Source organism: Monodon monoceros, unplaced genomic scaffold (assembly GCF_005190385.1).
Source record: "Monodon monoceros isolate NGI ecotype Baffin Bay Population unplaced genomic scaffold, NGI_Narwhal_1 Super_Scaffold_20, whole genome shotgun sequence".
In the NCBI taxonomy this organism is placed as follows: domain Eukaryota; kingdom Metazoa; phylum Chordata; class Mammalia; order Artiodactyla; family Monodontidae; genus Monodon; species Monodon monoceros.
Window position 1 is genome coordinate 36,634,586 of NW_021703777.1, and position 24,688 is coordinate 36,659,273.

The 24,688-nt window shown below is 33.3% G+C and overlaps 1 protein-coding gene across 4 annotated transcripts in view; it reads left to right on the plus strand.

Annotated features, from left to right (window-relative positions):
- MAPK10 (mitogen-activated protein kinase 10) overlaps positions 1–24,688 on the plus strand; it is a 351,818-nt gene that overhangs the window by 264,637 nt on the left and 62,493 nt on the right. For 3 of the 4 annotated variants that reach the window (XM_029236032.1, XM_029236029.1, XM_029236033.1), the window contains exons 8-9: positions 646–811; positions 3,274–3,345. In XM_029236032.1, the coding sequence (XP_029091865.1) occupies positions 646–811; positions 3,274–3,345 (238 nt within the window). Of the gene's footprint in view, positions 1–645; positions 812–3,273; positions 3,346–13,187; positions 13,260–24,688 lie in introns of all 4 variants that reach the window. The other variant, XM_029236031.1, reaches the window with a different exon arrangement.

Here is a 24,688-nt window from a genome sequence, read left to right on the forward strand (position 1 = left end):
GAGCAACTGTAGGTTATTTTCTTTATGTAGGGGAGCTTGGTTAAATATAATGTACTTCATTTATTTTACTATAGAATTAGCACATAGTTCACTAATGTGTAGGAGGAGACTTTAGCACACTGTAGTTGGTTTTGTTTAACATTTTGTTTCAGCTCATTGAGAGTCAGCTTCCAAGGCTTCTCAGAAATTCTGACTGGCAGAGTCATATGTGCAGCTGAAACAAGACAGTTCATTTCCAATGTTTCTGGTCACATAAAGACAGCAGCCCTGATCTGCTCTTCTGTCTGGCCTAGAAATGAAGTATAAACTAAAAGGTTTATGTTGCCATAAGGAGAAACCTAACATGACAATAAATGATGTTTTTTTTCTAAAAACCTCTTTCCAAGATGAGACTAAATTGTAAAAATGATACAATTCTCTTCTGGGTTTAAAAAAGTTTCTGAGGATGTTAAAACAAAGAAATCCCAAAACTAATTGTAAACTTCTTTTGGGAAGTACTCTTTTGCTTTACATAGGGCTCTACAGTCAATGGCAGGCGGGCACCCATCAGTGCTATTGCAAGACTGCCATGTTGATTGAGTAGATGGAAATCACATGTTCCATTTGATGCTAGCTTTTAATATCTTCTCTTGTTCCTATTGTCAGGACTTGAAACCAAGTAACATTGTAGTCAAGTCTGATTGTACATTGAAAATCCTAGATTTTGGACTGGCCAGGACAGCAGGCACAAGCTTCATGATGACTCCTTATGTGGTGACACGTTATTACAGGGCCCCCGAGGTTATTCTGGGAATGGGCTACAAGGAGAACGGTAAGGATGCTTCTGAGTACCAGCCAAAGAAACTGTGAAGAAAATGAGTACGTGCTTTAGATAGCCAAGAGTAATGTTCTCTCTCATGTATATGAACTTTTTAAAAAATAAGGCTGCCAGCTTTCATATTCAGAGGTTTTTAAAAAAATATTACTACGAAGAACCACTCATTAAACATGTAAAGGATGTTTCTGAGAAGTAAGCTTGGTTAGAAGAACACTGAAATGTCATAGCTAAGAAGAATTGTAAATGGAGTCTGATTAAGCAATCAAGTGGATGCTGATTAGCATACATGCTATAGATATTGAGAAAAATTGCTATTTAGGTGGCAGCTCAGCTCAAAGTGAGTATAAACAGGAAGAAATCTATCTACTGCATTTAGCCATTTGGCTTTATGTCACTTCTTAGATTGATGGCTCTAGTCTTAGGAAAAGACAAATAAAAAGATACCACAAATCCTTGGAGCAAGAATATTCACAAAAGCTCAATGCACAGTCAATTTAGAATAATACAAATTGTTCAAGTTGGATAAGAATTTCTTTAATACTTTAAAGTGTTCCATAAGTAATAGTTAAGGTAGCAATTGCCTAGTACGTTTTTATAAATTCTAAAACCATAGAGAGAGAAAAGTATTAAATTTTACGCGATTGATTTTATGAAGAAAATCTAGTATTCATGAACACTTTAAAAGAAAAGGTAGAAAGAATCTTCAAAATGTATTCCAATTTGATTTTATTAAAATGAAGGATTTATAAAAATACTTATTAGAAAGCATTGCAATATATCATTTTGAAAAGAATATCTCAAGTAATGAGGTGTATTAAAAAACACATCCACTATATTTAGGAATTAAACTTGTCTTAAATTAGAATTGTATATATGCACTCAATGTACCTTTCATACTCATTTTGATATTCTATTCTATTTAGTTCCTGGCAATCTATAAGTTTTATAGAAATAATTATCATTGTATTTTTATGTGTAGGTGCTACAGAGTACTTTTATGAAAATTCCCTGGCCACCAAAGTTTTAAAAAATTTCTTTGTGCCCTTCCAGATTAGAAGAGAGCCAATACTTTTGTGCATTTGTGCAGAGGAAGGGAAAGGGTTCTTAGGAAGGTCAGGTTTACTTTGTTGGACAATGGCAGAATTCTAATCCATTTTGACTTGGAAGAGGAAAATCTAGTCCTCTTCCCAAGGCAATACCACACCTAACTTATTTGGAAAAGAAGATAGTTGTATACATTCTTCATAAGTTATTTTTAAAAAATCAAAGTGGGAACAAATTAAAAAATTCAAGAAATCAAGAATCTACAAGAATCTGGGGGGGGAGGGTGTTCTGAATTTGCTGTTATGGATTTTCAGACCTTTGCTGTACAGATGGCATGTGATCTCATCCCTTGTTCTTCCCTCACTAGAAAGGATTGCAAGTTCCTGCCTTAGTTTTTCGGCTTCTCCCGATCCATGCAGAAAGCACACCTAGCACCCTTGTGCTGCTCTCACCTCTATACAGGATAAAGGTTATCATGCAGAGGAACCTGCTTGCTCTGACAACGGGCATTCCCTGCTACCCTGTGCACCGAACCCTGCCTTCCTTCCCCAAGGAGCATTTTAGCCTAATGTTTCTGCCCCAGAGTTCCCTTTGTCCTTACTAAAAAGTGAGTTGGAAGAGGGTAAAGATTAGTAAGAGAAGGTGAAGCCTGTTTTGTTAACAAGTATGACAATTGAGGAACCTATGTGTGTAACAACTTTTTAACACTTTAATAATACTTTATTTATGTCATGACTCCTTTATACATGTGCAAATTATTTATGCATCTTTTTTCTTGAAATATTTCAAGAAATATTTCTTGAAATATTTCAAACAGAAACAAAAACTTGTATTTATTTACAAGAATAACTTCTGAAGGAAAAACTAAGTCTTGAATACCAGGGATTCCAATATTTCTGACTAAACCATGGTTCCAGCCATTTCCTAGTTTCTTGGATTTGGTTGCATGTACCTTATTTTGGACCAAGAAAAAGGGGGTCTCTAGTTGCCCTATTCCGTGTAACTGAATAGAATAGAAAATGGAAACAGCCATCCCTAAGGGTCTATTAAGATTATTTTCTCTGCATCCAGCAAATGACATCAAAAACCCTTTGGTGGCTTTTAGCTGTCACCTGGCATGGAGATACTTTTGGTTAAGCTGCTGCTTTTCCATGCTACCATTTTATGGCACTAAAGGGCGATCTAAGGCACTCATAAAGTAACTTTAAAAATTAATTTGAGTTCTTATACTAGATGTTGTTTATGTGATATTATATTGCTGGTTTTAACTCACCTTTTTGGCCAACTTTTGGTGGGAGACAAAATTTGTACCTTCTAATCAAACGCTTCTTTTTCCTTCTCCTTCAGAGATCAATTATCTTAGTTAACTTTACTTTCCTCCCTTTTCTTCACTTCCCTCTCTCTTATTCTAGTGGATATATGGTCTGTGGGATGCATTATGGGAGAAATGGTTCGCCACAAAATCCTCTTTCCAGGAAGGGACTGTATCCTTGTACCTTTTTGCTGCAGCCTTACCTGTTTTGTTCTCTCTCCCTTTAAACACATAATGATTTTGCCAGGAGAGTAAAGATAGAAGCAAAAAGTTGGGTAAGTGGTATAACTGTGACTAAAAAAAAAGTGATTATTTCTCTAATCTGACCAGTACTGAAGACTACATACCTCAATGGTTTGTTTTAATTAAATTTTCAATGGGTTTTTTTCTTCTTAAACTTTCTTATCTGTAACTCAAAATAGCAGTAACTATTTGCAAGTATTATCCATCTCCCTTCTAAAACCATTTTATGCTGCAACAAATTTAGGCATAATTATTTCTCTACTTGCTGACATCTTAAGCTTCTGTCCACACCTTTATTGATTTGAATTACTCTTGACACTATATCCAGTCTTAAATAGTTTAATATAGGACATCTTCCTTCAAACAAGAACTTCCACATTTAAAAATCATAATTATTATTCAAATTGCTGGAGGTCAGGTGGGTTTAAAATAGGCTTTCCTCATCTGACTTAGAGATGTGACTTAGACATGCTTTTCCAATGAGATTTAGAATTAAAGAAATGAAATATACAATGTGAGAAGTATAGTCAATTAAAAAAAAAAGCAGGTTGATTTGTGTTCTACCACTTAGTCTTCTACTAGATTCCATCAGAAATTTCTTAAACAGGTATCTCTGATTTGGAATTATTAAAAGAGCTTGTATATTTCTGAAAGGATCAAAAGTTCACTCTTTAACAAAGGCACATATATGTGTTTATAATATATCAATAAGAAAGTTTACATATTAATAGAAAAAATATTTTTATAAATACAGAAATACCCTGTTAAACACAACTGTGCAAATCTAAGTACAACAACTGAGAACTTTAACAATGATAATGCAAGAGTGAGTCCAATATATTTATTACATTGGAAGGTTTTTAGAAATTGGCAGTAAACATGTGATCCATAACTATTAAGTATTGTATTTGACTAATAAGAAAGCTCTATTAAGAACTCTTATAATGTAAGAAAGATTATTATTGTTAGTTAGTAGGAATAGAAGAAAAGGCCAATGATAAAAAAAAATCTGACAATAAAAAGTTGATGCCACAATGACCATGCATTTAATGTAGGCATTTATTTATTCTGCTGTATATGAATAAGATATTCTCTAAATTCCAATAGTAATATAATAGTAATGACATCTTCTACAACTATACTATCCAATAGGTAACAACTAGCCACATTAGCTCTTGAAATATGGTTAGTCTGAATTCAGAGGTGTTATATGTGCAAAATGCCTACTGGATTTTGAAGATATAAAAAGAAAACATGTAAAATATCTCAATTTTTATATTGATTATGTATTTAAATGATAATATTTCATTTTACTTTAAATTAGTTATTGAATTTATTTTGAGGATCAATTACATACAGATCAATTACATACAAATCAATTACATACAAAGTTGGTTTGAACAATATTGTAATTCACATTCATATGTATTGATTTCATACAAAAGTAGGAATTTGTGTGTGTGTGCATGTGTGTGTGCTTTTGTCTTTGGGGTACAGTACATTTCAGATTGAAAAAACCCAGAACTTCTCAATCAATTCCCAAAGACAAAATGTTACAAAATATCTCATTCCTGTGTGACATTGTTGTTACAGTCACTTGATTCCCATGTAGCATGGTTCTCTGAGATCTAATTTAGCTATTCAGTCATTTATCAGGGTTCTTTTTCTCTTATTTTAGCAGTATTAAATTTAAAAGCCAATAAAATTAGGAAAAATTAAAACACTTTTGAACCCAAAATACCCTTCAGATAAACAAGTAAAGATAATAACATCATATTGATAATTCTACATTCTTCCAGAAATTGTTCTCTTGGAGGTCAGTTTTTCCTTTTATCCTAGTTTATTTTTTAGAAAAATGTTTAGAACTTTTATGTAAATTGTGCAAATATCAATACATAAAACATATATCCTTGATAAATACGGTCCTAGAAATTAAATAAACCCCAATACACAAAATGTAGATTGTGATAAGGGTTTGTATTCTGTATTCCTTTATCTCCTGTGATGATTATGTAAACTACTGGTATCTGATAGCCTAGTGCCATATATTGCTGGCCTATAAGTCAGTGGGGAAGTTACATAAAGTCATTATAGTGGAAAATATCTTGCTTAAGTTAAATTTTACTTAAATATGGGTAAATAACTTTCAGATGAAATGCATTGGAATTCATTTTGCCTATAATTAAAATTATAATTTAATGTCTTAGTCATGACTATATTTAAAAATTAAACTAAACCATAGAAATCCCTATTAAACAATGGATTACATGGACTATATGTTTTTGAGTGGAATTGTTTCATTAATTTTTATATGAAGTTATTATCATTTTGTGATTAGAGCTTACTACCAATAATAAAGGGATCAGAGCATCGAAGTAACTTCACTAGGCCATGATGATCAGACACAAGTTTGGGGGCTGATGGAGCTTATTTATAGGGAGAAGAATCATACCAATATTTTAACATATTGAAATGATTCCAGCATTTACTGGAAGTAATATCAAATTTTAGTATATGCTAGTTTATACCTTGACTACTTCCAAAATTCTTCAGAGACTTAAAAAAACAATCTAAGTGAATAATTCACTTAGAATTATTCAGAGTAATTTCTGTTGAATTTCTCTGAAGCTGAAAAATGATGTTATAATACTCTATCATCATAATCAACATTATTCCTCTCTCTGAACAGAACTTTTTAATGCTCCTTTTTTAAAATCTGGACCCTAAGTAAAAGTAGTAAAACACTTTGAAAAATTGGGAAAATCTTATGAAATTATCATTGACGACCAAAGTTTTAGCTATTTTCCTCTGTTAAAATTATATTTAACATTTTGGATTTTGAGAAACATTGTGTGGGTTTCTTGACTATTGATACGATCCAGATGGTATCACAAGGTAGTTTCTTGATGACTAAAAGTGTTGGAACCTACATACATACATATTTACTTTTCGATTTATTAGTTTGCTAGCTTTTTTAATAGCCAAAGGAATATTTATAAATTGTTTGTTTTTCTTGTGTAAAGAGTTTCTTAATTATATAAACATACACTATTATACACTCAATTTTCATTATGGTTTTATGATTAAAACCTATTTCATAGCATATATGCTGACAAAATATATAGTATCATTAATAATTCTTGGGCCCATGATGAATTTCAAGCCAGAGAACAATGAATATGCCAGGTCCATTATTTTACTTACATAGTCCAATGATCATATAAGAGGCATCAGTGACTTTATATTTCATTAAGATTTTGGGGTTTTTTAATAATAACGTATAGTAAAGCAGTTTTATGATACTTCCTTAGAAGTTTTTTTTGTTTTTTGTTTTTTTAAAGGACTATCTAGTTCCTGACTCCTTCCATCCACCCCACAACCCAACCAGGTCATGCTGTTTTCTTGGTTACTGAAGTCTCATATAATACCAGTATAGTTTTCATATAATACCAGTTCTTTCCTTAAGTCTGCTTCTTTTAAATATATTTTTCTACCTTATGTTTTCCATTATACTTCAAATGGTAGCACCTTTTTTGAGCAAGATCTGTGATATTCCTTTATTTTGAGTTCTGGCCAAAGTTCTCTGGACCTGGGAAATGTTAAAAATAGGCACACCATATTCATTTGAAACTTCTGGACCTCAAGCATATTATCTCCAATTAAAGCTGACAGATTGCTAAAACACTGCCTCTTGTCTTTCCCTCTGAGAACATGAGAAATTTCAGTTAGAAAGAAAAGGATGTACATATAATCTTTCCAAGAAGCCAGGTTATTAAGGAACAGAGAATGATTTGCCAAAAATATATTTGAAGAAATGAAGAAAACATCCTCAGATTAACTGATTATCATATCTTTTCTAAACCTGAACAAATGAAAATTGGGAATAATCAAAGTAAGGTGAACAAAAATTGGAGGTTGTGGATTATTATATCCATCTAGTACAGATAGATATTCTTAATCCTTCTTCCCTCTTTGAAATAACTCTGCTTACTTCCTAATAAACTTTTGCAACTAATACATTGCTATATTCTGCATCTTCTATCTAATATTACGGTAGTACAATGTTATCTCAAATAATATATAATTTATGACTTTAAATAAAATTGGGATGTAAAAATTAGTCATTCTTTCACACCCATAAGCAAATTGCCAATAATCACAAACATTTGAAAAAATAAGACCAATTTTTTCTTTGTATTTGCTAAAAAGAATATATTTTCACCATGAATTTGTGAATACTCTTCTCTATTATTATTACTTTGAGAAAATCAGAGTAAGGTGGGAATCACTAGAATGGGAGCTGGAGATTCTGAGGTGATCTGAACAGATGGGAGGAGGACAGAGTTATAAGAGCAAAATCCCTCTCCCAAGAAATTTAGAGTAGGCCAGAATGTAACAAAGGGCAGGACAAGGCATGAAGGTGATAAAAGGAATTGAGAGAGATACACAGAAAGGGGGCAGAAAGTAAGGGAAGACACAGAGAACAGACTTTGGGGGTGGAACAGAAGGAAGAAATTGAGGAGATGGACCTTGACTCCTTGATGCCTTGGAGAGGAGCTATTAAGTGACCATGGACAAAGCTCCACTAGGACTGCTGCGTCCCCCAGGAGTCCCCTGTCTCCCAGAAATGGATATAGAAAGGTTTAAAAGCATATTATTTTTCCTTATCCCTCTACAGTTCTGTAGGCAGAGTACTGAAAGATCTTCAAAAATAAAGTGAACTACTTGAGGGGGTAAAACTGCAAACAATAAAACACATTCCTTAGTCACTACTTGTTCTATTCCATTCAAACTGCCCTTGGCCCGATTGGCCCTTAGGACAAAGTTTGTGAACAGTGATACCTATTATGGACTCTTTCTCCCTTCAGCAGTCAAATGAGTCTCCAGTGCATAAGGGCTACAAGAACTTACTCTGGTCCTCTTAGCTTTAGTCATGTGACATCTCCTACCAACTTCAATTTACTTTATAAAATACCTCCTTTGCCTGCCTTACAGGATTGCTGTGATGATATCATTTGATATATATGAAACATTAGATGTTTACAAACATACACATACCTGTAAATACCTTTAAAAGATAAGGAACTTCAGTTTTTATGGTATGAAGTTAGTTTGGGGGCACTCCGGCCCAAATAACCTTCAAATTGAATTAGGTAAACTAAAAAAAATAGAAATAACCAAAAGACCACCTAGAATAAAAAAATTTCTCAAGTGATGAGAAACCAAAATTATCTGTGAATTAGACAGTAAAAGGAAAGAAAATGAATAGTTTGTCACTTACTAAAGCACTTCTTCAAGTTGATGCGCAGAATGAAGTGAGGATAATTACCCGAATCTTCAGGGAGCTTGTAATTAATTTGGTGATAATGTGAGACATCCAGAGCCAGCATTTACTATTTATTCATCAGAACATGAAAAGTTTAAAGAAAAAAAAATTTTTTTCAACATCAGGATTTCTTTAAATTCCTTATTTGTGTACACTGCAGAATTACATGATTTTAAAGATGACAATTTAAAATATTTTGTTGCAGTAAAATATGCTTTTTATGAAAGAATATTTTGAAAATTCATTAGTCTACAGTTTTATTTATAATTTAACATAAAGCTAAAGATATTCTCCTCTGTTGTAAGTTTAAATGATTTTCTTCTGTTTTGTTAAAAAAGCAAATCAGTGATATAACATTTATAAAATAAAGGTTAGCCATTAATATGATGCCATAGAAATCATAAAGAAAGAAAAGCAAGTTAAACAGGTAGTCTCAAGGAGAAAATCTTCCTCTGTTTCCTGGAATTAGAATATTTAGCATTGTTTTCTGTGAATGTTTTTTTATTTTTTTACTGAGATTCACAAGTGCAAAGTAGGTACATTCACATTTTATTTATACATATCAGTAGCCTTTTATAATTCCATGTTTGCGCTGAAGTTTAAAACAATGTGCTTTTGTAAAATATCTAATTAAATTTTAACTTTTAAAACAAACTTTTCAAAGAAATGATGTTCAGATTCTAGAAAACCATATTAAATCTTCTTCCTATTGTACTTTGAAGTATTCATTGAAAGAAAATTTATCAAATCCCATTGTCTGAATCCTATGCTAAATAAAGATATAATTAGGTTAAGGAGAAAAACAGTGTAGTCTCACAATTGTGTTACCAGAGCTGCATAATCTCCTAGATAGGAAACATCTGCCAGGTTGCTGGTTAGACGCTCACATAGTCCAGAAAATATTCCATCATAGATCACAGTCCAAGCCACTGGGGTGTGGAAGTAGCAATAAAGTGCTTTCTTTATTTAGATTTAAACTGCCACGACCAATATTATATCATTTCTATCACTTGGCTAGAGTAGAAAAAAGATAATTTAGTATAATCTAATGCCTGACAAATAATACACTTGAGATTTTCTCACCTATAAAACATAACCATATTTTAGTAACACCAAAACTTACTTAACATTCCTTCTAAGGAAAGTGACTCAGTTTCTGCCTGTCACAGTTGCAAATGAATCTGCTCTCTGCCTCTGGGAATACTGATGATGAGAGGGGAAATGTAATGAATCAGAACCATAAAAGCAACCAGAATTCTACCTCGGCAGCATTAGTGTACAAAACTCTTATGGAGACCCAAATACCATATCAGACTGTCTCAGAACGCATCAAAATCCAGTTTCCAACTATGATTGAATTTGCCAGTTTCTTCTAAGGTCTATTCACAGTCAGTATTCATTGGAATATCTTGAAATTTTCATAGAATAATCCAGTTTCACCCTGATAAGCAGATATGCATATTGGATGAGGGAAGGCTTACTACTACCCCTGGTCCCAGCAAGATTTAGTATCAAATTCTTTTATTGCCTAGTTCCTGTTTTAGTTGTGATGACTAATTAATAAAATTTGGTGCAATGGCTTTCTCTTGAGAAATCATCCTGTCTTGAGTAATAAAAATCTATATAAATTCATGTGCATATACTCTACTTTTGTAATTTATAATAATAGAGCTTATCATTTCCAGGCACAAGGCTTAGCATTTCCATGGCATAAGCATGGATAGTCTGTAGGAATAGTGAATCCTGAGGGAAGTTAAATGGAATTTGGAAATTGGAGAGATTTCCAGGGCATTATTACTCAGAAAAGATACATTAAATAAAGAAAATGGAATTCAGTATATTCATCAGTAGTTCAGATTTTGAGTTTATATCTCTCTGCATTATTTTTATGTGAAAGCTTTGTGATCTATTGTCTATTTTAGCTTCTGACATGAAGATAAACTTCCAAAACTGTTCTCCTTTTACTTTGAAATATCTGTACCCAGCAGAGCCGCACAAATGAGAACTGGGAGATATAGCAGTTATTAAACCAACAACAGTCTAGAACCAACTGATATTGAAGCAATACCAGGACTAAGGTTCCATGTAGGTCATCTGTTGTTATTGTTGTTACTGTTGTTTAAAGGCATAGCTGAGGGAGAGTGAAAATCAAAGGATTTTAGTCTGAAAGATGAAAATTTTCCAGTTTTAGACTAGTGGTTGGAGATCATAGATTATATTCACATATTTTAAGATTATTATTTCGATTAGGGAACAGGGTAATTCCTGTTTAGATAATGGAGAGAAGTTGCATAGAGTCAGCTGTGATGTGGAATGCCTTTCTAAGTGGTTTCAGCAGTGAAAAGGATTGCCCAGTAAGTAAGCTTCCCTCATTGGAAAAATTTTCTTAATTATATATATAAATACAAGATACAATATTATATAAATATAAAATAAATGAGCCTTTGCTATATATTTAATTCCAACATATAATTTATATATGCAGATATGTATATAATTTATATATGTATATATTTATACACATACTTATATATGAATATAAGTTATATATATATATAATACATGATGATACATAACTAACATTTATTGAGAACTTACTATGTACCACGCAATGTGGAAGGCTCTTTACCAGGTATAATCCTTTTACATCTTAAAAAATTTTTACATGATAAATACTGTCTATCATCCACATTTTAGAGGATGAAAAGAGAGATGAAGTAACTTGGCCAAGGTTATACAATTAGAAAGCAATGGAGTTGGTTCTGCAGCAGAAAAAAATGAGTTTCTGCCAGAAATAACATAGAAGAGATTTTTTTTGCATTAAATAAAAAATAGAAATAGAAGTTTTCTAACTAGCAGGTAGGTTTGTGGCAGAAATAGCCTTTTCCAAATGTTTGAATGGATGCAGGCAAGAGAAAACTTGCTTACTGAGTTTATAGCTATATATTTTTTACCTATCTCTCCCACAATATCTATAAAAAATAGATACATGGTAAATAACAAGTTAGACTGGTCACTTTGGACAGTATGATAAGAATATTTGCAATTGAAAAGCAAATACCATTTCAGAGATTTTTTTTTCCCCTTTAATCAAGTTACAATACCAACCTCTTGTGAGACAGATATTATCTGGAATTACAAATGCATTAATAATAAAGGGATGCACAACTGTTTGCTCTATCTTTCCCTGATATTTTTGCATGTCACTTGCTTTCCTAAAATGGAAGCAAAACTAATTTGCTTCTCTGGGTATGCTTATCACCTTCAAAGGTGTAACCATTTCTTTGAAGTGATCACTCTGTTTAGATGTTAAGTCAAACTTTGGAAACTTTGAGTTTAACCTGACTGAGATTTTCACACTGGAAAGAATCTTATGAGGAATTCTGTAAGGTTACTGTCAAATTACAAGATGTAATTTGAAGACTAACTGGAGAAAAATTACAGTGTGCTGCTGCTATCCTAATGCCTTTCCCTATTTGTTCCCCCTCAACTTCCCTTATTCTTCTAGGTTATTTTCCCCCGTAAGAATGACCTATCTTTGTTTCTGAGTTTTAATAGGAACACGTGACTAACCGAGTATAGTTAAAGATTTCACTTTCTTGCTTCCCCATTTTGCCCCTTCCTGAGTATCCTCTACCCTAGCTTCCTGGTTTTAAGTTCTGGATGATAACTGGCAATAGCAGAGAGACCACTGTAATTTCACCTTGAATTCCAGGTTTCTTTTGACTCACAGTCTCAGAAGAAGTGTCACCTCTTTAAGTCATGTTGTTCATTTCATGTCAAACCACCTTGTTTTGAAAGCCAGCATTTCTTACCATTATAAAGCAACCGTGCTTATGAGGATAAGACAAGGCTTCCAGTTTAGAAGCATGCTCCTTTGATGGGAATCAATGAAACTGAACCAGCATATTCCAAACACTCATTCTTGGACTGGCATTTCACTTCTGGAAATTTATTCATATTTATAAATAAGAGTAAGTGTGTTTTATAAAAGAAACCCTTTCTTCTGAGGTTGCTGGCAGCTCAGCTTTTCTTTCTTTTTTTTCTCCAAGTATAGTATACAAAAGAATGAAAGAAAAGCCAATTTGCATGTTTCCCATATTAACACAATCTAAAATAATTTACAATACAAATCAGTAGGATTCTAGCAGATGAATGCAAATGAGACCTTTTAAATCAGAAACTAAATTAATCATTGAATTATAATTGCAAAATAATATTATCATACATTAGGTGGCATTGAGTGGCATTGTTACATAGCAGAAAGGGTCCTGACATTCTTGTGTTCTTCCCATCCACTGTTTTAAAGCACTGTAAGACTGGCCTCTTATCCAGTCAGCAAAAGGTCAGACTGTTGCTCCATGGCATGGGTAGGCAAGTGTTTTCATTTATTTGCTGTTCTATTCCTGTCTTCTTGTTTATCTTCATTTCATTTTTGTTTTCAGTTGACATGTGGTCAGTAGGGTGCATCATGGGAGAAATGATAAAAGGTGCAGTGCTGTTTCCTGGCACTGATCGTATCCTTCTTAGCAGCCAGTGGTCTCTATGGGTATCATTCTCAATCAATTCCTTTTGGTGTCCAATACAATACTGATGATGGTATATTCTCACTGCCATTAGAAGGATTCTGGAGACTCCAACGTCAAATGTTTACCAGCTGGCATTATGGTAGGGTAACCTTGTCTCCTAGCAAGATCTTATGTGGATAATACAGTATCAAATATGGAACATTCAACATGCTATCAAAAGGTCTGCCTTAATTTAGTCCTATGAAATTAATGACAGTGATATAGTCTTTACTGTCTTTTGTTGTAGATGTTTTAAAATTAAATTATATTCATAGCTAGATAATAAATGACAAAATCTTTTAGTTTAAAACTAAATATTTGTGCTTTTATATCATAAAAATATTCACTTGGCATGGAAATCTTTTATCAGTTAGATTTATGTGTACTCACAAATGTAATAGGTTTATTATTAACATATAATCAGAGAGCATTCATACGAATTTCATTTTTAAATTGATATTCTAAAATTATTTTTCTCATTTACTTAATTTCTAGGAATAATAACTCCATTCCTGCTCTTATTTTCTCCACATTATTAGCAAGTACAATAATTAAAACCTCATTAATAATAATGATTATATGAAATATCTGAAGAGACCAAATTTACATCACTTGAATAAGTAAAAGTGATCCTCTCTTAAGCAGCTAATAATTAGCAATTAAAGATTCTAGAGGCTCTGCAGTATTAAAAAGATATGGATAATGTGATTTAGTGTACGGGTTTATAATAACTTATTTTCTTTAGTTAGTTAAATATCCTCCTACGTGTAGTCATTTATGAAAATATTATATCCTCACCATACTAAAGATAAAATGATCATTACTTAAATGATAATTCAAAAACAAAATCAAGCCTATAGCAATGGTGTTTTAAAGTATAATTAAAGTAAATCTAATTACTAATATTATAGCCTAATCATATTATAATTAGCCATTTGCTCTGAGGATGAATATATCACATATATATAGTTGCATACGTATATTCTCTGTATGTATTAAAGGACCAACTTACAAAATGACCGAGTTAGGCACTCAGTTTTTGTAGAATAAAAATCTTAACCTGAAATGTTTTGTTTAGTTAAAAATAAAGCTGCACTACTTTTAATTCTGTTCTTACTAAAAACTTTTGTCTAGTTTCATATATGACACACATTTATTTCTAAAAAAATTATGTCTATATTGCAGTATTGTCTCCTACATATGCATTTTACTAAGTAGCATCTATAAATTTGCCACATTCATGTTTATGCTCTTTAAAAATATGTTGGTGTGACAAAAACTAAATTCCTCCAGATTTTAAACAAACAGTATTTCTTTGATTCCCAATGAATTATAAACTTGAGTTTGGCCTTTGAACATGAACATGAAACAGTTCTTAAGTTTTGGCTAATTTTAGACATTTGATAAAAATAGACTCAATCTGTTAACTCTGTACTCTGACTTTTCAGAAGTTCATTATGCTTGAATAATTGATGACTGAAATGAATTATTTGCCACGTGTAAATTAAAATGATTGATTTTCATTACTTTTCCTTCATTTTCTGTTAAAGAAAATCAAATCAGATTTCCACAACTGAGTTATTAAGTACGGATTAACATTTCTTAGAATCTATTTTTTGGAAGAAGTTGCTTGGTTATCATTTCTTAACTTGGGTGTCAAAATCCCTTATAAGTAAGGCTTTGGGTTGCTGCTAATGTTAAAAAGTCTCATATTAGATGTCTTTTCAATACTTGAGCTTGATATTTTTATATTGGGTCATTTCTGGAGCATTTGTGTAAGGATACATTTGTAAATTTTTTGAAGGGCAAATGGGAATTATTTTCTAAAGTGTCTTCTCTCATTGTAAGATGTGGTCTTTTCATGATTTCAAACATGTAGGTAAGTTTAAATCAGTACTTTTCAAGCAAGCAAATTATGAACACTGAGTATCATAACATTAAGCTCTTAAAATGCAAGACATTACTTATTTTTTAAAAATTCCCTATTATTAAATATGACTTTTCTAAAAGTGGCAATAAAATCATATATAAATCTATTAGATATATAATATGTATAGTATACATCTGTACAATATATCATAGGGAGTCATATTATTTTTAATCAACATATCCTTATTTATATGAAGACATTCTCAAAATAAATGATTGATAAAAGTCCTTGCAATATGAGCTATGCATATATTCTTAATATATAAAATAACAGCAAAACTTGAAATATTAATAAGGTCTTATACCCTTTATCTTTTATGCCTAAACAAATTCAACACAGTATTTTTAGCATTGAGAAATTGATACCCCAAAACAGTTCATTTATATACTACTTTATTAATAGATGTATTTTAAGATACATACTAATTGAATTTTATTCAAATTAAATGTGTTTAACTTTCTGCAGAAGAGTCAGAATTCAACTATTGAGATACTTTTCTATTGGGATATCTCCTAATGAATTTCACCCTGGCAGACAATTTTACTTTAAAAATTACAAAATATTTTATATTACACAAGTGAATTAATATTAAATTCACAGCTTTTGAAGAAGATCAATAAAATGAACGAACATATACTACCACTCAGGTTAAAAAGTAGAACATTACCAATACCTTTGAATTATTTTGTGTGCTCCTCCTCAATTATATCCTTTCTCTTCCTCAGAGGACACCACAGTCCTAAAGACATGTTTTTACAATGTCCTTGACTTCCTTTACATTTTTACCACATGCATACTTAACCCTAAGCAACATATTATTTAGTTTTATCTGTTTTACATATTGTACTATCATTATTTGGTGACTTGCTTTTTTTAAGTTAATATTATACTTTTAAGATTTATCCATGTTGATGCATCAGAAATAGTTCATTCATTTTCATTACTGTATAGTATTCCAGTCTATGAATATTCTACAATAAATCCATTCTCCTATAAATAGACTTTGGAATATATTGAGTTTTTGGTTTTGCTTTCATAAACAATGAATATATGTCTCCTGGAGCACATGGACAGTGTTCTTTATGATAAATGCATGGCCTCATAGGTGTGCACATATTAAACTTGACTATGTTACATCAGATTGATTTCCAGAGTAAAAGTATATAAACGTAACTGTCTACTCAACATCCTCACCAACTCTTGATATTTGTCAGATTTGTTTTTAAATTTGTTAGCAATCTCTTGGGTATAAAATTCTATTTCATTGGAGCTTTTATTTACATTTTCTTTACAAGCATCTTTCCCTATTTATTGGCCATAAGTATTTCCCCCTTGGTAATATGTTTAAAAGTTTTTTAAAACAATTTTTTTCTATTGTATTTTAAAAAACAGATTAGTAGGAGTTCTTTATTTATTCCAGTACCTAATCTTTGTCCATTTTATGTGTTGCAAATATCTTCTCCCTATATTTAGATTATTTTACCATTTTATTGTACAGTGATTTTGGAATTTGGCAATCTGTTTTTATTTTATTTTTTTATAGTTCATGTATTTTTATGTCTTGTTAAAGAATCCTTTGATGCCTTTATATTCTCTTGTAATTTTGCTGTGGATGTTTTAAAGTTTAATCTCTTATATTTAAGCCTTAAGTTCACTTGGAAATGATTTTTGTGTATGATGTGAAAGAGGGATTTCAGTTCCATTTACCGACTAACTTATTATTTCTTCATTGACCTATAAGTTTTCACATTTTGGGGGAAGGGGTATTAGATTCTGGGCTCTATATTCTGTTCCATTGGCTTGTTTGTCTATCTCTATACCACTACTACCCTTCCTTTTTTTCTTTTTTAACGTCTTTATTGGAGTATAATTGCTTTACAGTAGTGTGTTAGTTTCTGCTTTATAACAAAGTGAATCAGTTATACATATACATATGTCCCCATAACTCTTCCCTATTGCATCTCCCTCCCTCCCACCCTCCTTATCCCAACCCTCTAGGTGATCACAAGGCACCGAGCTGATCTCCCTGTGCTATGCGGCTGCTTCCCACTAGCTTTCTATTTTACATTTGGTAGTGATATATGTCCATGCCACTCTCTCACTTTGTCCCAGCTTAACCTTCCTCCTACCCGTATCCTCAAGTCCATTCTCTAGTAGGTCTGTGTCTTTATTCCAGTCTTGCCCCTAGGTTCTTCATGACCATTTTTTTTAGATTCCATATACGTGTGTTAGCCTACGGTACTTATTTTTCTCTTTCTGACTTACTTCACTCTGTATGACAGTCTCCAGGTCCATCCACCTCACTACAAATAACTCAATTTCGTTTCTTTTTATGGCTGAGTAATATTCCATTGTATATATGGGCCACATCTTTATCCATTCATCTCTTGATGGACACTTATGTTGCTTCCATGTCCTGGATACTGGAAGTAGAGCTGCAATGAACATTTTGGTGCATGACTATTTTTGAATTATGGTTTTCTCAGGTTATATGCCCACTAGTGGGATTGCTGGGTCGTATGGTAGTTCTATTTTTAGTTTTTTAAGGAACCTCCATACTGTTCTCCATAGTGGCTATAACAATTTACATTCCCACCAACAGTGCAAGAGGGTCCCCTTTTCTCCACACCCTCTCCAGCATTTATTGTTTGTGGATATTTTGATGATGGCCATTCTGACCAGTGTGAGATGATATCTCATTGTAGTTTTGATTTGCATTTCTCTAATGATTAATGATGTTGAGTATTCTTTCATGTGTTTGTTAGCAATCTGTATATCCTCTTTGGAGAAATGTCTATTTAGGTCTTCTGCCCATTTTTGGATTGGGTTGTTTGTTTTTTGATATCGAGCTTCATGAACTGCTTGTAAATTTTGGAGATTAATCCTTTGTCAGTTGCTTCATTTGCAAATATTTTCTCCCATTCTGAGGGTTGTCTTTTCATCTTGTTTATGGTTTCCTTTGCTGTGCAAAAGCTTTGAAGTTTCATTAGGTCCCATTTGCTTATTTTTGTTTTTATTTCCATTTCTCTAGGAGGTGGGTCAAAAAGGATCTTGCTGTGATTTATGTCATAGAGTGTTCTACCGATGTTTTCATCTAAGAGTTTGATAGTGTCTGGCCTTACATTTAGGTCTTTAATCTATATTGAGTTTATTTTTGTCTATGGAGTTAGGGAGTGTTCTACTTTCATTCTTTTACATGTAGCTGTCCAGTTTTCGCAGCACCATTTATTGAAGAGGCTGTCCTTTCTCCACTGCATATTCTTGCCTCCTTTATCAAAGATAAGGTGACCATGAGTGCATGGGTTTCTCTCTGGGCTTTCTGTCCTGCTCCATTGATCTATATTTCTGTTTTTGTGCCAGTACCATACTGTCTTGATTACTGTAGCTTTGTAGTATAGCCTGAAGTCAGGGAGCCTGATTCCTCCCACTCCATTTTTCTATCTCAAGATTGCTTTGACTATTCGGGGACTTTTGTGTTTCTGTACAAATTGTGAAATTTTTGTTCTAGTTCTATGAAAACTGCCAGTGGTAGTTTGATAGGTATTGCATTGAACCTGTAGATTGCTGTGGGTAGTACAGTCATTTTCACAATGTTGATTCTTCCAATCCAAGAACATGGTATATCTCTCCATCTGTTTGTATCATCTTTAATTTCTTTCATCAATATCTTATAATTTTCTGCATTCAGGTCTTTTGTCTCCTTAGGTAGGTTTATTCCTAGAGATTTTAATCCTTTAGTTGCAGTGGTAAATTGGAGTGTTTTCTTAAATCTCTTTCAGATTTTTCATTGTTAGTGTATAGGGATGCAAGACATTTCTGTGCATTAATTTTGTATCCTGCTACTTTACCAAATTCATTGATTGGCTCTAGTAGTTTTCTGGTAGCATCTTTAGAATTCTCTATGTAGAGTATCATGTTATCTGCAAAGAGTGACAGCTTTACTTCTTCTTTTCCGATTTGGATTCATTTTATTTCTTCTTCTTCTCTGATTGCTGTGGCTAAAACTTCCAAATCTATGTTGAATAATAGTGGTGAGAGTGGGCAACCTTGTCTTGTTCCTGATCTTCATGGAAATGGTTTCAGTTTTTCGCCACTGAGGATGATGTTGGCTGTGGGTTTGTTATATGTGGCCTTTATTATGTTGAGGAAAGATCCCTCTATGCCTACTTTCTGGTGGTTTTTTTCATAAATCCGTGTTGAATTTTGTTGAAAGCTTTCTCTGCATCTACTGAGTCGATCATATGGTTTTTCTCCTTCAATTTGTTAATATGGTGTATCACATTGATTGATTTGCGTATATTGAAGAATCCTTGCATTCCCGGGTTAAATAACACTTGATCATGGTGTATGATCCTTTTAATGTGCTGTTGGATTCTGTTTGCTAGTATTTTACTGCGGATTTTTGCATCTATGTTCATCAGTGATATTGGCCTGTAGATTTCTTTTTTGTGGCATCTTTGTCTGGTTTTCATATCAGGGTGATGGTGGTCACATAGAATGAGTTTGGGAGTGTTCCTCCCTCTGCTATATTTTGGAAGAGTTTGAGAAGGATAGGTGTTAGCTCTTCTCTGAATGTTTGATAGAATTTGCCTGTGAACCCATCTGGTCCTGGGCTTTGTTTGTTGGAAGATTTTTTTTTTTTTTTTACATCTTTATTGGAGTATAATTGCTTTACAATGGTGTGTTAGTTTCTGCTTTATAACAAAGTGAATCAATTATACATATACATATGTTCCCATATTTCTTTCCTCTTGCATCTCCCTCCCTCCCACCCTCCCTATCCCACCCCTCTAGGTAGTTACAAAGCACTGACCCGATTTCCCTGTGCTATGTGGCTGCTTCCCGCTAGCTATCTATTTTACATTTGGTAGTGATATATGTCCATGCCACTCTCTCACTTTGTCACAGCTTACCCTTACCCCTCCCCATATCCTCAAGTCCATCCTCTAGTAGGTCTGTGTCTTTATTCCTGTCCTACCCCTAGGTTCTTCATGACATTTTTTTTTCTTAAATTCCATATATATCTGTTCACATACGGTATTTGTTTTTCTCTTTCTGACTTACTTCACTCTGTATGACAGATTCTAGGTCCAACCACCTCATTACAAATAGCTCAATTTTGTTTCTTTTTATGGCTGTGTAATATTCCATTGTATATATGTGCCACATCTTCTTTATCCATTCATCCGATGATGGACCCTTAGGTTATTTCCATCTCCTGGCTATTGTAAATAAAGCGGCAATGAACATTTTGGTACATGACCCTTTTAGAATTATGTTTTTCTCCGGGTATATGTCCAGTAGTGGGATTGCTGGGTCATATGGTAGTTCTATTTGTAGTTTTTTAAGGAACCTTCATACTGTTCCCCATAGTGGCTGTACCAATTCACATTCCCACCAGCAGTGCAAGAGTGTTCCCTTTTCTCCACACCCTCTCCAGCATTTATTGTTTCTAGATTTTTTGATGATGGCCATTCTGACTGGTGTGAGATGATACCTCATTATAATTTTGATTTGCATTTCTCTAATGATGTTGAGCATTACTTCAGGTGTCTGTTGGAACTCTGTATATCTTTTTTGGAGAAATGTCTATTTAGGTGTTCTGCCCATTTTTGGACTGGGTTGTTTGTTTTTTTGTATTGAGCACATGAGCTGCTTGTAAATTTTGGAGATTAATCCTTTGTCAGTTGCTGCATTTGCAAATATTTTCTCCCATTCTGAAGGTTGTCTTTCAATCTTGTTTATGGTTTCCTTTGCTGTGCAAAAGCTTTGAAGTTTCATTAGGTCCCATTTGTTTATTCTGTTTTTATTTCCATTTTTCTAGGAGGTGGGTCCAAAAGGATCTTGCTGTGATTTATGTCATAAAGAGTTCTGCCTATGTTTTCCTCTAAGAGTTTGATAGTTTCTGCCCTTACATTTAGGTCTTTAATCCATTTTGAACTTATTATTGTGTATGGTGTTAGGGAGTGATCTAATCTCACACTTTTACATGTACCTGTCCAGTTTTCCCAGCACCACTTATTGAAGAGGCTGTCCTTTCTCCACTGTACATTCCTGCCTCCTTTATCAAAGATAAGGTGACCATATGTGCGTGGGTTTATCTCTGGGCTTTCTATCTTGTTCCATTGATCTATCTTTCTGTTTTTGTGCCAGTACCATACTGTCTTGATTACTGTAGCTTTGTAGTATAGTCTGAAGTCAGGGAGCCTGATTCCTCCAGCTCCATTTTTTGTTCTCAAGATTGCTTTGGCTCTTCGGGATCTTTTGTGTTTCCATATAAATTGTGAAATTTTTTGTTCTAGTTCTGTGAAAAATTCCAGTGGTAGTTTGATAGGGATTGCATTGAATCTGTAGAATGCTTTGGGTAGTAGAATCATTTTCACAATGTTGATTCTTCTAATCCAAAAACACGGTATATCTCTCCATCTATTTGTATCATCTTTAATTTCATCAGTGTCTTCTAGTTTTCTGCATACAGGTCTTTTGTCTCCTTAGGTAGGTTTATTCCTAGCTATTTTATTCTTTATGTTGCAGTGGTGAATGGAAGTGTTTTCTTGAATTCACTTTCAGATTTTTCATCATTAGTGTATAGGAATGCCAGAGATTTCTGTGCATTAATTTTGTATCCTGCTACTTCACCAAATTCATTGATTAGCTCTAGTAGTTTTCTGGTAGCATCTTTAGGATTCTTTATGTATAGTATCATGTCATCTGCAAACAGTGACAGCTTTACTTCTTCTTTTCCGATTTGGATTCCTTTTATCTCCTTTTCTTCTCTGATTGCTGTGGCTAAAACTTCCAAAAATGTGTTGAATAAGAATGGTGAGAGTGGGCAACCTTGTCTTGTTCCTGATCTTAGTGGAAATGCTTTCAGTTTTTCACCATTGAGGACGATGTTGACTGTGGGTTTGTCATATATGGCCTTTATTATGTTGAGGAAAATTCCCTCTATGCCTACTTTCTGGAGGCTTTTTATCATAAATGGGTGTTGAATTTTGTCGAAAGCTTTCTCTGCATCTATTGAGATGATCAGATGGTTTTTCTCCTTCAATTTGTTAATATGGTGTATCACATTGATTGACTTGCATATATTGAAGAATCCTTGCATTCCTGGAATAAACCCCACTTGATCGTGGTGTGTGATCATTTTAATGTGCTGTTGGATTCTGTTTGCTAGTATTTTGTTGAGGATTTTTGCATCTATGTTCATCAGTGATATTGGCCTATAGTTATCTTTCTTTGTGACATCCTTTTCTGGTTTTCGTATCAAGGTGATGGTGGCCTCATAGAATGAGTTTGGTAGTGTTCCTCCCTCTGCTATATTTTGGATGAGTTTGAGAAGGATAGGTGTTAGCTCTTCTCTAAATGTTTGATAGAATTCGCATGTGAAATCATCTGGTCCTGGGCTTTTGTTTGTTGGAAGAATTTTAATCACAGTTGCAATTTCAGTGCTTGTGATTTGTCTGTTCATATACTCTATTTCTTCCTGATTCAGTCTTGGCAGGTTGTGCATTTTTAAGAATTTGTCCAGTTCTTCCAGGTTATCCATTTTTTTTGGCATAGAGTTGCTTGTAGTAATCTCTCATGATCTTTTGTATTTCTGCGGTGTCAGTTATTACTTCTCCTTTTTCATTTCTAATTCTATTGATTTGTGTCTTCTCCCTTTTTTTCTTGATGAGTCTGGCTAATGGTTTATCAATTTTGTTTATCTTCTCAAAGAACCAGCTTTTAGTTTTATTCATCTTTGCTATCGTTTCCTTTTGTTGGAAGATTTTTAATCACAGTTTCAATTTCAGTGCTTGTGATTGGTCTGTTCAGATTTTCTTTTTCTTCCTGGTTCAGTCTCAGAACGTTGTGCTTTTCTAAGAATTTGTCCATTTCGTCCAGGTTGTCCATTTTATTGGCAAAGAGTTCTTGTAGGAATCTCTCATGATCCTTTGTATTTCTGCAGTGTCAGTTGTTACTTCTCCTTTTTCATTTCTAATTCTATTGATTTGATTCTTCTCCCATTTCTTCTTGATGAGTCTGGCTAATGGTTTATCAATTTTGTTTATTTTCTCAAAGGACAAGCTTTTAGTTTTATTGATCTTTGCTATCGTTTCCTCCATTTCCTTTTCCTTTATTTCCGATCTGATCTTTATGCTTTCTTTCCTTCTGCTAACTTTGGGGTTTTTTTGTTCTTCTTTCTCTAATTGCTTTAGGTGTAAGCTTACATTGTATATTTGGGATGTTTCTTGTTTCTTAAGGTAGGATTATATTGCTATAAACTTCCCCCTTAGAACTGCTTTAGCTGCGTCCCACAGGTTTTGGGTCATCATGTTTTCATTGTCCTTTTTTTCTTGGTATTTTTTGATTTCCTTTTGATTTCTTCAGTGATCTCTTGGTTATAAAGTAGTGTATTGTTTAGCCTCCATGTGTTTGTAATTTTTTACAGATATTTTCCTGTAATTGATATCTAGTCTCATAGCACAGTGGTCAAAAAAGATACTTGATATGAATTCAATTTTCTTAAATTTGCCAAGGCTTTATTTATGATAGATATGATCTATCCTGGAGAATGTTCCTTGAGAAGAATATGTATTCTGTTGTTTTTGGATAGAATGTCCTATAAATATCAATTAAGTCCTTTTTGTTTAATGTATCATTTAAAGTTTGTGTTTCCTTATTTATTTTCATTTTGGATGACCTGTCCATTGTTGAAAGTGGGGTGTTAATGTCCCCTACTATTATTGTGTTACTGTCTATTTCCCCTTTTATGGCTGTTAGTATTTGCCGTATGTATTGAGGTGCTCCTCTGTTGGGTGTATAAATATTTACAATTGTTATATCTTCTTCTTGGATTGATGCCTTGATCATTATGTAGTGTCCTTCTTTGTCTTTTGTAATAATCTTTGTTTTAAAGTCTATTTTGTCTCATATGAGAATTGCTACGCCAGCTTTCTTTTGATTTCCATTTGCGTAGAATATCTGTTTCCACCCCCTCACTTTCAGTCTGTATGTGCCCCTAGATCTGAAGTGGGTCTCTTGTAGACAGCATATATACAGGTCTTGTTTTTATATCCATTTAGCCAGTCTATGTCTTTTGGTAGGAACATTTAATCCATTTACATTTAAGGTAATTATCAATATGTATGTTCCTATTACCATTTTCTTAATTGTTTTGGGTTTGTTATTGTAGTTCTTTTCCTTCTCTTGTGTTTCCTGCCTAGAGAAGTTCCTTTAGCATTTGTTGTAAAGCTGGTTTGGTGGTGCTGAATTCTCTCAGCTTTTGCTTGTCTTTAAATGTTTTAATTTCTTCATCAAACCTGAATGAGATCCTTGCTGGGTAGAGTAATCTTGTTTGTAGGTTTTTCTCCTCCATCACTTTAAATATGTCCTGCCACTCCTTTCTGGCTTGCAGAGTTTCTGCTCAAAGATCAGCTGTTAACCTTATGGGGATTCCCTTGTG